At 42.3% G+C, this 13,161-nt stretch overlaps 1 protein-coding gene across 2 annotated transcripts; it reads left to right on the forward strand.

The window, feature by feature from the left end:
- Window positions 1–8,834: 8,834 nt before the first annotated feature.
- On the forward strand, window positions 8,835–13,110 carry bdh2 (3-hydroxybutyrate dehydrogenase, type 2). 2 transcript variants are annotated; one of them, XM_077015506.1, is made up of 10 exons: window positions 8,835–8,923; window positions 9,282–9,392; window positions 10,372–10,450; window positions 10,759–10,855; window positions 11,100–11,208; window positions 11,474–11,534; window positions 11,804–11,917; window positions 12,154–12,212; window positions 12,418–12,583; window positions 12,676–13,110. In XM_077015506.1, exons 2-9 carry the CDS (start codon window positions 9,321–9,323, stop codon window positions 12,541–12,543), a joined length of 717 nt encoding a protein of 238 aa, XP_076871621.1. In that variant the 5' UTR covers window positions 8,835–8,923; window positions 9,282–9,320; the 3' UTR covers window positions 12,544–12,583; window positions 12,676–13,110. The 2 variants fall into 2 exon arrangements, with proteins under 2 accessions (XP_076871621.1, XP_076871614.1); XM_077015499.1 differs by having other exon boundaries at window positions 12,418–12,510; window positions 12,676–13,099.
- Window positions 13,111–13,161: the final 51 nt, after the last annotated feature.

Here is a 13,161-nt window from a genome sequence, read left to right on the forward strand (position 1 = left end):
TTTTATATTTTTATTATTTTTATATACATAATAGTTCATGACTGATGTTTTATTTTTTGTGTTTGAGGTTTGCCCTTGTTGTGGCACTTTGAGATTTTATAAAATGAAAAGTGCGTTACAAATAAAATCTATTATTATTATTATTATTTATTACAACACTAACGCAATTTGGTATAAAACTTCATCACCAAGATCTCCTGACTGTTATAATTTAGTTATAATTTATTTTAGCTTGAAGACTATGGCTTAGGCCTTAAACCCCTTATACTCCATGTTCACTTAGTGCTGAATTTTGTATTGTGAGTTTTACAGACCCGATGCCCAAGGCCTTGCAGATTCTTCTCTTTTATCTAGCATAAAGAGTAATAATTGTGTTGGAGAGAGTCACACACACTGACCTCCAATAACCCCATTTCATCTTTTGCTATATGCTTCTCCAGAAGGACCCAACAACAAAAGGGGACTTGTTAGTCACATGGTCAGCCCCACGGCCAGACTTCATACTTTCTCTCTCTTGCTTAATGACTACAGATCCGTTGTGCGTTCGGCTGTGGCGGCTTGCGGTCACTCCGCAGTCTGGAAGACATGCACTTACTCAGACCTGCTGATTTACGCCGTGTCATCTTCTGGGTTTGTAATGAGGAGCACCGGAGTGAACGGAGTTCATCATTAACAGCCTTGGTCCCATTTTCACACCATGGTGCATAGTGTTGGGGGGAGTGCAGCTAGCATGGAAATAGAAACGCTCCCACACATACACACACACACAATTCAAATGTTTCTTCTGAGAAAGCGCAGGGCGACCCGTGGCACAATCATCAGAGCTCTCTCACCCGCTCTAAAACACACTTCTTTGCGGCTTATCGAAAAGCAGCCCGGTCCGCTCTCTAAGGCAGCGTTTCTGCACTCTGTAGTGTTTGTAAATTGCTGCAGGCCACAGCGAGAAAGGAGGACACAGACCCCAGACAATACCAACTCTTTAGCTTTCAACATGTTAACAGCCTCTTCATTCTTCCTGTTCACTTTCTCTTCTGATGCAGTGCTGCATAGGAAAAGGCCTGAAAGATTTCAGTTACCAAATGACTTGTCAAGCAAATGAGGCATTGGTCACATTGAACACAAAAACTAAGTTGGATTATGACCAATGTTGGATTATGACGGCAGCGTTCACAACTTATCCTAAGCATGGCATTGCATTAACCATTAAACCCCTGTTTGTGCTTTAGGAAAGGTAAGGAAGATGTAATAAAACGTATATATAGAAAATGTATTATTATATGAGAACTATATCTTGCCAAGTTACATTTCTTGTATAGAACACAATAACATCTTTCTTATTTTAATGAATGAGATCCTGCTAGGAGATACTCTTATATTAATGCTCTTCAACGCCCAAATAATACTAGTCAGACCAATTTCACAGCCAGTGTTTCTGCTAAGTTCAAGTAAGTGTTTTTGAGGGGAGCTTTTATCATATTTAAGCATAAAGGAAGCTAGCCAGCTCTCTATTTACTAGCTAATATGCCTTCTTGGCCAGTGCCCATCTGCTTATCCACTTGATTAATTAGGCCTTTGTATAAACTATACTCCAGTATGCTGGGAAGGCAGAAGGCATCAGAGAGTAATTGAATGTGCCTTTGGTGTCCAAGTACCCACTGAAATCACTTTAGATTCTACATTATGGCCAATCAGAGAAGCAAAACATATATCTGAATTACATGCCATCCAATTAATTAAAGAAGGCCCATCTCTAGATAAGGCCTGTGCGTCCAAGCCAATTTATGGTTTCGTTTAAAAAGTGCAGTGATTGTAAATGTCCTCTACTTGCCATAGAACTCGCGTTCCCTGAGAACATCATCACCAGAAAGCTCTCAGCCATTAACAGCTGTTGTCACCATCATCATGACTTGAACTATGTTTGTTAAATGGCAGTTGAGCAGAGCATGCGTGAGGTTTGGCTGCCCAGAGGTTGGTGTCCTACTGGCTCCCACTGCAAGGCACAGAGTGAGTCATGTTAACGAAAATTATTACTGTCTGAGATATTTGAGCATTCAGGGCCCCAAACCTCAACATGATCTTCTGCATCACTGCCTGGATGAATGAGGTTGGAGGACCGACACTGAGGAGACCATGGAAAAGGTAGAAATGTGATGCTGATGTAGTATAAATAAGCGAGCATCAAGAAACAAAGAACTGTTGAAAACAATGGCGTGCCAACCTCAGCAGAATCGGTCTTATTTTACAGTACACGATGCCTGTCAATTCCTGAAAGGCATTTAGTGTAGGCAGAAGAGCAGGCAGAAGACATGACCTTTGAATTAACCTTTGACACTGGGGTCAGGGTATCCATTACATACGATGCTCATTAGCTAATCATTTTTTTCTAATTTAAAATATATAGATTCTTTCTGTGTACTGTTGTCCATTTCATATAGAAGTATATATCATGTCTTCATGAGTTCATATTATCAAAAGATAACGGCAGTTGTCAAGGATTCCTGATTAAAGCGTTCGATCATAAACCTCCCATGACGCATGCTGCAAATGTCAACGATCTGTCACCAGTGGAGAATGCGTGGTCAACCCTTGCACATCGCAAAATTCTCAACTATTGTCATTCTTTTTGACTTTCTTACTTCCAGTCTTTTTTACTTCTTTTCTGTTCCGTCATCTGTGCAGCGTGCTTCCTCTTAAAGCACAAACGGTAGTTTCGGAGGGCCAGCGTTTCGGTTTACCCGCCAGCTACTCCAGATCACTACTACTTCAAGTCAAAACAGACAGTCCAGCCTCCATTGAAGCAAAGCAAAAGGAACACAAAAGTGATGACGGCTTCTCACCTGGGTGCGTCAGCTGTAAACACACCGCTATCTGCACGATGACACACTCCTCTCTGGCTATCATTCTGTAGGATGGCTTTGTAAACCCTGCGAGACAAGTGACTGACAAGAATCAAATGATAATGAATCAGATGTGGGGTTATGGTAGGCCCTATTGATCTCTTTAAAGAGGTAAAACATCAGTTTCCTCTGCTGGGAAATGAAGTGAGGATTTGCCAACTCCAGAATGTTCCCATGTGTTCTTAACTAGTCTAATGTTGAAGTTCCATGCCGTGGGTGTTTTGTTTTTTTTTTTTACATTCAAACACTTTTACATTTTTATAAAGAGACTAACAAATGGTACAGAGGGGACTTGTGTAGTGGCAGTGAAGTTCAGCTGCTTTTACTGCAAACCTTATTCTTCTGTATACCAAAGTCAGTAGATTCCTAAAGCTTTTCAAGCATGCGAGCTAATCTAATCAGATATGCCTCCTACCCTCATGATTTCAATTTTGTTATTATTTTTTTGTTTTATTCCACCAATCCTACTTGGGAACCCACATGGAGTGATAAATGAAGGTGATGATCTGGACAAATCAAAGAAATACACTTCCTGAAGGCCAGCATGTGGTGCTTTGAACAGAAGGACCTTAAATAAGAGCTTTGGGCAAAAAAGATCCCTAGTTTTTTCTCCTTTCATTTAATCAATAAGCCATTAAAGGTTTGACTTCAGCAGAGCTGTGTCCTGACTCCACACACACACACACACACACATATAAATATATATATAAAACTCAGGTTAGGCGAATTCCTGACTTGACATGCAGAAAAATCGAATTTCATTCGAGATCTGTGGGTTTCTCAGTGGGGTGACTTGAACAGAAACACTCAAATGGAACTGTAGCAGATAACATACTGAGATTGTCAGACAATTCTGAAGACTGGCTATGTTTACCCCATGCCCCCCAATCAAGTGCTGTGCTAGATTTAAAAGCCAGGAAGTGTCTGACAGTGATGGGTTCTCATCATAATTATGTTACAGAATGGCTCTGGTTGCTGTACATGTCTGATAAGATGGAGCCTTTGTTTTAGTGTTTAGTTCTGCAGGTCTGAATACGGTGCAGAGAAAATGCACTGGTCTATAATCATTCCATTTTCCGCTGTGATTAAAAAGGTTACAAACCCTCTGTGGTCAATGACTGCTTGAAGACCCACTTCAAAATAGTCCACACATCACACCGTGCGTGTCTTTCCAGCGATGACCTCCCAGGCCCGTCATGCAGACAGTCTGGTTTCCTGCTGTGTTTTCTACTTCTCAGCCCAACAAACATGAGTTTGCTTATCAATTTTTTTTTCTTTAGTTATATGCTATATGGTAACAAATAAATACTAATCATCAATAGAAAGGTTTTATGTAAGTGTATCTGTCTATCTAGGCTCAGCTTAGAGAAATGTTATTAAATTCAAGTGGTTTCTGATGTTAAAATGATCCATGTGTAATGATGGTCTAGAGGGAGGCCACCATCTCCATTTAGAGCACAAGATGCAAAACATTTCTCATGCAAAGACAATGTCCCAAACAGTAGGCCGTTAAGTATCATTTTAACTCTTTAAACTGTAATTGCAGCTTCCAGCAGTGGCATAAACAGACATTGGGCGGGTATTGGCAAGAGTGAGTTGGCATAATTCTCACACCATAAATAATCAGACCTACAAACCACAGTTCAAATACTGCTATTACATAACTTCATACAAATAAATAAATAATACTGCAACAGGTTTTGTCTCTACATTGCCAGCAAAGCCTATTCAACCATGATACACATCAGTTCTGTCTTTTTCCAGACTGCTGAGGTGAATGGGCGAAAACATGAACGTTTTCTGACGTTTTAGCACGATTATATTTTTAGCACGACATATCTTTCTTCTCTGAGGTTCACCTGGGGAGTAACACTGCAGTCGGAGCCTACAATACCAGTATCATCACTCCGACACTGTGACGGGCAGGGTGAGCGACTAAAAAGGAAGCGATCACGCCAAGTCTCAGAGAAAGAGGATGGTTTAATAGAAAGTGCGCAAACCAAAAACCCGTGCAATAGATCCAAATTAAGGATATAATGACCAGCGGTCAACTGGTACAAAGACAAGACATATATAGGCAAACAAACGACCCTCAGGTGAGACGGATCACGGGCTCCGCTCACCTGAGGGACGCACACGACATAACAAAACAACAACAACAGCCGCTGTGGACGAAGGCGACCGGTAGGGGGCCGCCTCACCGTGACAGACCCCCCCACCAAGCCGCACTCCCCTCCACTGGGTGTGTGGCACACAGCGGCTGCACACAAAACATGAAGGGGCAGGAAGGCAGGGACAAGGCAGGGACACACCTCCTTCAGTCCGGGAGCTGAAACACAAAACATATAACATTACTTAGCTCACCTCCCTGGGCGGGACCCTGGACCGACTGGGCCGTTAATAACACAAAACCACGCCCCTGTCAGTCACAGGGCCCTCACGCCCTAACCGGTGAGCCCCACAGGTGTGAGGACGAGGAGCTACGGCTCCTTTATCGTCCCTCGTGTATGTGTGTGCAGGTTACCTCCCCGAGGTGTGGCTACTTCACCTCCTGGACCTACCTCCTGCCAGAGCTGATCCCTGTCTTCTGCTAGGGGTCACCCCAGGCTCCTGGGGAGCCAACCCCTCCCGGGGCCCCTCATCGCAAGGTGGACTCCTCCACCCAACCCAGGAGCACCAGAGACCGAGGCCCAGAGCACCCCCGTCGCGGGCTGGGGAGCAGCCCCAAGGGCCTCCTGGTCACCCCGGGCAGGAGGGAGGATCTCCATCTTCAGCAGGAGCTTCTCAGACCGGAGCCCCATGGTCCCCAAACATCCGGGGGCCCCAGCCCTCTAGGGAGGGGCTCTTTACAACCGGGCTCCGGTCACCCCACAACATAAGGGGGCTCCTGCTAGGTGGAGACCCCCACAAGGTCCAGGAACACCACGACACCGCCAGGGGGAAGCACCTGCACAGAAAACACACACACACCAACACAAAACACAAACGCGCCCTACCCTATTCAGGGCCTCCCTCGGGAGCGACGCCCTGTGGCACGGGACCACAGCCGGTCCCCCCCCAAACACACATTTAAGGGGAGAAGCATGCGTGGAATTACATTTAACAGTTGACAACATGCTAAGACAAAACACACACGCAAAGACTAGACCAACAAAAAACGATGTACAACTGACAAAATGGAAGGGAACCACATCTGCGCGCTCGATACCCAGTGACGCGCCGCTCAGGTTCGCAGTCGCTCCCCACATTAAACACAAGACAAACGGGGAGCGAGGCAACAGTGACGAGCGTTATCCGCGTCACACACACCAAACACTTAACAATAAATACAAACGAGCAACACACACTGATTCACATACCCGCTGCCACGCACACACTTCACACCACACAACAAGAGCTTTCCCAGGGAAGACGCCCTGGTCCTCGCCGTGCCACACACACACACACACACAACACACACGGCGGAACTCTTCACAAAACACCACGCAGACAAACACTTACCACGAGACATGACCACAAACGAAGGAGAAAGAAAAAGAGACTGGCGGCTTCCGAAAGTGGCTGGTCACGGACACGGAATGAAAACCTGGCATTCATCACAAGACATTTACATTGACAATATCAACACTCAGAACTTTCATTCTAGTTACCTTATACTTAGCCTGATTGTGTGATTTGTTCGTGACTTGTGTATTCATCTGTATAATTTGTTTTTGTGTAATTTGTGTGTTAACGGGCCTCCCAATGGAGGATGGGTTCCCTTTTGAGTCTTGGTCCTCCCAAGGTTTCTTCCTATTCCCCACCATCTAGGGAGTTTTTCCTTGCCACTGTCGCCTCTGGCTTGCTCATTAGGGATTTGGACCCATATGATTGTTAAAACTTGTAAATCCTGTAAAGCTGCTTTGTGACAACATGTGTTGTGAAAAGCGCTATACAGATATATTTGATTTGATTTGATTTAATTCGTGCAATTTCCCCACCATCACGAAACCTGAAAAGGGATGTGATGCAATAAATCGAAGTAGTTGTGTTACAAAATGAACCAGTCACGCAAACACACGCGTCACCGGGGATAGACGAAGTCCAGTCTGTCGATGTCAGGAGTACCAGAGATCGGTTCTCTGGGCCTCTAAGGGGATCTAAAACAGCTTACACCCTTGACCAAACGGTCAGGGGGAAAAAAAACAGCATGAAAGCTTATATGGAAATACAGTACCCAAAACACTCGCAGAAAGAGCACACTTGAAGGAAAATGCCACGGCAGGCACGAGGATTAGTAATGAAAACAAACAAACAAACAAAAAATATTCAAGCTTACCTTAAAATGCATGTTGTGTTTTGTTTTCTGGGGCTAGACAGCTAGGCCTACATGACAAATCGAAGACGTGAACTGTGAAATTGACCTTCCACGGAGTCTGCTCGTTCACGTTCCCGATGTTGGTCCGATTGTTCAGTCGTGATTTTGATGATCAGACGTAGGTGTTGATCCGATTTGCTGCCGAAGGACGCCGTTTGCATGAATACAAGACTCCGAGTGACACAGCAAAAGACAATTACATCATGATTATAATATTTTAGTTTCCATTTACATGTACACTTGTTACATTTAAATACCAACAAACACATGCCAAAATCAGTATATTTATTTATATCTGGCTGAGCGAATCTCTCCCACACACATGCTGGGTTTAAAACAACCCTCAGTTGGGGGGCCCAGGCCCACCTGTGACTCAGCACCACTAATATTTGTCACTGGGGTGGGAGGGGAGGGTAGGGGAGGTGTTGTTGTCTAGAAGTTCTTATTTTATTCAAATATTTGACTTTGTCATGTGGCATTATGATGGATGTGATGATCAGAAATGTCCATATTTATCCCAAGAACACCGAGCAATTTGCACCCTCGTTTGTTTTCTGTCTGCCTTGATTGGAATGGCTTATTTCAAGTAACTGATTGCTAAATGGATAGCTTGGTTTAAGCCTGGTCTAAATGAGACTATCTCAGACGTTGATTAATGTGTCGAGTCGAATGTGTTTTTATAGTGCTTTTTACAAGACATGTTGTCACAACGCAGCTTTACAAATGTCCGGGACCAGATTCCCGAACCAAACCAAAAGCAAGAACTCCCTGGGCAGAAAACATGGACACACCAAGACTGAAAACAGAACCCATCTTCCATGGAGCTCACCAGTCCCCACTTACTGATATTTTTAGTTTAAGTTGTTTAAGTCTAAGATGTGTAGAGCCTCAATCTCTCCAGTACCTCTAGCGAGAGTGAGTTAATGTAGGCTACTAGGCTTATTTAAAAAAGATTACATAATGCAAATGTCGCTCATGTCCCTCAAGCTCAAACATATAAATTATTTTTAAAATTAGTTTGTAGTTATTTTGTTAAAAAACATTAGGGAACTTCTAATTTTTACTGCACATTGGACATCTAAAAATATATGTGTTCTATAGTTAAATGAAACAGATCTAACTGAGGTCTAATAGGAATTTGGAGTAATTAATATGCCAAAACTCACGTGAATAAGTCTATTCAGTTCACCACGTTTCACTTTTTGAAGCTTTGAATACACGATCAAATCACACCACTATATTCTTGAAACACACTTCCTCGTGTACTCATGGTATGCAATTTGTAATAATAGGATGCCAAAACCCTGTTAAACGCCTATTCGGTTCACTATATGTATCCCATTTTGAATCGCTATAGAATTTTTGAATCGCTATAAAATTCACAAATCAAATTATTAAATCACTCTATATAATTCTAATAGTACTCTATTTAATCACACTGTATTATTGAAATACACTGGGGAAATTCATTTGCCATCCGAATTACTCAAAATTCCTATTAGATCTAATATATATTTAATTTAGCTATAGAACACGTTTAGTTTTTCAGTGTGCAGTTAAAAGTCCCTCTGCGACCAGCACGCACACGGGACCTTCAGCGTGAACGAGCTTCTGCGCGTGACCGCGGCGCGCTGGCTTGTCACGTGAGGACTTTTCTGCAACTCAAGTTGTAAGTTGCTCGTGGTATTCCACACACATTCTTTCTGTATGAAACCTTTCTGTTACAGTAGTGACATTGTAGGGTTGTGGCGCTGGAAGTATGCCATAGCAAATGTGCAACGCCGTGTTTTTGTATTTAACTGTATTTTGGAGGGCCATTGCAATCAGCCGGCTGGCTTCCTTTTTAGCAGGTCCTTTGCTAGCAGCGTCAAATGTTCAGTAATGTCACTAGTTCCCTAAAACGTTTATTGTGGAATTTTGGATAACAGAGAGAGTCAGACCAAACCAACCATTCCACCAAGCACAAAATACACTGTTCGATTACTAAAAGTTGTAAAAAAAATCGTTAATATGAGCTACATGTTCAGTTGACAGCTCACTCGGCACTGCTGCAGACTCCAGCTGAAATGGGCAGACTGGACGGCAAAGTCATCCTTCTGTCTGCAGCTGCACAAGGGATCGGAAAAGCAGCCGCTATAGTAAGATTATTATATTAATAATATGTGATTATTAAATTATATAATCACAGAAACCTTTGACCCAAGAGCCATTGTACCCGTTCTGCTGTCATTCTCTTCTGCTGTGACACTATACCACCGATGGGTTTATGTTGCTAAATCATTGTAATAAAAATTGCAGCGCTAAATTGTTATTAGCTGTGGCATATGCATGCATTTGGGAGTTGCTGTGAAACTGTCAGGTGGTTTGAACTTGCTCCCAAAAACGTCCGTGTCTGTCAGAGCGAGTGGCAGGCCCACTGGCTTGTCAACATAAAGACAACATTCTTTTGTTCAGCGGGCCGTGTCCTTAGTTAGGGCGGTTCACTACTGTTTTAAGAAGTTGACATGCTGCAGACCTCCATTTGAGTTTCCATTGTAGTGTGTGTGTGTGTGTGTGTGTGTGTGTGTGTGTGTGTGTGTGTGTGTGTGTGTGTGAAATAATAGGATAGCATAAAGTCAAGATTGCTGTAGCTCAAAGTTCAGGAGCAAATGCTGCTTTTTGTCTGGCACACACACACACACACTCGTATTACACATGTCTATATATATGTATGTAGCAATAGTTACAGGTGAGTGGACAAGGCAGATTACGGGCTGCTCCAGGAGATGGAGAGACAGCGGGAACTTGCATGAATTCTTCACCTGCTCTAGAGGAACTTGTGTGGAGATGAAAGCCACAGTCACCTCAGCTGTTCGGAGCTCAGTGGTGATCGCTGAGATAACACATGGCGTTTCTTCGTTTCTTTCAGACTGCCATGCTGTTCAGACAATTAATATATGATCAAATAGGCTCAGGGAGGAAATTACTAGTTTATAATCATGACGGGAAAGAAATTGGCACGCTGCCTCAGAAATATCAACACTTTCATTTTAACTCCTAGATGTACATCACGCATAGCGTCAGTCTTAAATGAATCTGCACTTGGCTGTAGTCACTGACTTCACTGCATTTGTTTAGGCTTTTGCCAGAGAGGGAGCACAAGTCACGGCTACAGACATCAATGGCGACAAACTCAAAGACTTGGATGGTATTCCAGGTAGTGTTGTGCTGCCATCTATCGGCGCATTGCCACTTAATCTAATCTGATAAAAGCAGGCATTTAGTTTGCATCAAATGACTCATTCCACAGTTCCTCCATTATACACTAGAATGCGCTTTTTTGGATCGCCTTATTTGTAATGAGTGACTTAGACATTGGTCAATTTCTTAGTCTTTTCTAGGATGCCCTTGCATCATCCCCAGTAATTCTATAATACCCTGTGCCGAATGTCCTTTTCAACTTGGTTCTAAATGTGGAAACACATTTGGCTGATTGCTTACAATTTTTTCTTTGTTTTTGTTTAGGAATCAAGACTAAAGTTGTTGACGTAACCATAAAGGCCCAAGTCGAGGCGCTGGCTCAGGAACTGAACCATGTTGATGTGCTTTTTAATGTGGCAGGGTAGTTGTTTTAGATCTGTATAGTAATTCCATACCTATTACACTCGCAGTACACCTAAAATGTAAACTCAGTTTACAATCTTCCTAATGTGTTTTTCTTGTTATGTTTCTTGCCAGCTTTTGTATGGATTAACGTGATGTCAAAAATGTGCATTTTCCAGTTGTAACTGCTGTCCTTAGCATCCCTTCCTGCGTTGTGGAGTGGATTCATGGTGCTAATTTGATCCAGTCGTCACTCTCTCCAGGTTTGTCCACCACGGTTCCATCCTGGACTGTGAGGAGGCAGACTGGGACTTCACCATGAACCTCAACGTACGCAGCATGTACCTGATGATCAAGGCCTTCCTGCCTAAGGTACCATAATCCTCACGCCACCTGCTGGATTAATTTAGAACACATGGCTTGTCGTACTCCTATGTTAATTTCTTCGCTGTTGTCTGAGATTAATAGTGCATTACAGAGCGTGATTACAGAGTTTGATTGCAGAGTGCACCAAAAACTGAAAATCTAAATTCTGCCCCTTGGATATAGACTTGTACCTGTGTTAAAATTGTAAAGCGACCTTGGGTATCTTGAAAGGTGCTATATAAATTGAACATTCATTCATTCATTCATATAGATGCTGGCTTGCAAGTCTGGGAATATCATTAATATGTCATCTGTGGCATCTAGCATCAAAGGTACACATGATCTTTTTTTCAAGTTTGTCATACATTTGGCAGAAAAATCTCTTTTGCCTCATGTGTTGCCTTTACATATATTGTTCTAACCTTGTTCCCAGTACATCCACACAAAGGGTTCAGTATTTTTATTGGCTCAGGTGTGTTCTGGAGCTAGAAAAAATTACTCTCTGTGGGCCCTGTAGATGAACACACACACACACACACACACACACACACATCAGGTGATCATCATCATTGGAGTTGTGTGCTCGTTTTTGCCTTCCCAGGTGTTGTGAACAGGTGTGCTTACAGCACGTCTAAAGCTGCTGTCATCGGCCTAACCAAGTCAGTGGCTGCAGACTTCCTGGAGAAAGGGATCCGCTGCAATTGCATCTGTCCTGGTACGCTGCTAAACACCACAGTTTTCAGGCCCATTTTACAGAGAAACATAATAATAATAACACTTATTTGGTATGTTTAAAATGTTATTTTACAGTTAAAATGTTTTACTGAAAAGTGTTGGTGAAGCAGAAAACATATTAAAATAAAATTTCTTAGATATTTCAAGGGAAGAATCTCTATTGACACTGTTCATCAACATTACAGCAGTATTAGTCTAGCCCTTTATTTTCCACAGGTACTGTAGACACACCATCGTTGAGAGAACGCATTGAGGCCAGACCTGACCCTGAACAGGTATGACCAGTACAGCTGTGGCCTCCTGCATGCTTCTTAGACCACTCTGTTAACAGATGATCATCTCACATGTTGTCAAGACATCACAGATGAAAGGACAGCTCAGGGTGGCTAACACTGGATGAAAATGCTAGCTTTCAGTCACTAAATTGCAGGTAACTATTTCTGCCATCCTGTTCCTGGTCTGTTGCATTATGGGTTGTAGGCTTATAAGGACTTTATGGCCCGGCAGAAGATAGGTCGGATGTGCACTGCTGAAGAGGTGGCTCACCTGTGTGTTTACCTGGCCTCAGACGAGGTGAGGTCATTCTCAGAGATACACAACCCGTAGATGTCACTCGTGGTCATGAATGGATTGCGCCCTTTGAATGGTAAAAGCTTATTTGGGGCATTAAATAAATGGTGTTGGTGTAGATAACCAATTCTGAACACTAACACTGAGATTAATGGGATTGTCTTGCAGTCTGCCTATGTGACTGGGACAGAACACATCATCGATGGAGGCTGGAGCATCTGAATATTTTGCACTATGAAATATGAGTTCCTTTCAGTAGTCTGGATGTTGACATACAATTTTATCAACATATAAATTTTTGATACCACGTCTTCTTAATTTTTTTCTATGAATGAACTAAAAAAAATCCACAGAATCCAAGTTTCAATTATTAGGATGATTAATCTTAAACAAATAGTGTTTCTTTTATAATTGTTCTTTTAAAAAAAAAGGGAAATTTCATATTTGTTAAGGATTGTCTAAGGAATTACGGAGTTTATTTTTTTCTATGTGATATGTTCGTAGGACAATTTACAGATTAAATGAACCACATGATGATGATGATGATTAATAATAATAATAATAATAATAATAATGCTTTATTATAATAATAAAGAATGCATGTAATAAATGTATGTAATAAATATAGTTTTTAAATAAACGGAGTTTGTTTAA

Source organism: Brachyhypopomus gauderio, chromosome 1 (assembly GCF_052324685.1).
Source record: "Brachyhypopomus gauderio isolate BG-103 chromosome 1, BGAUD_0.2, whole genome shotgun sequence".
Lineage (NCBI taxonomy): Eukaryota > Metazoa > Chordata > Actinopteri > Gymnotiformes > Hypopomidae > Brachyhypopomus > Brachyhypopomus gauderio.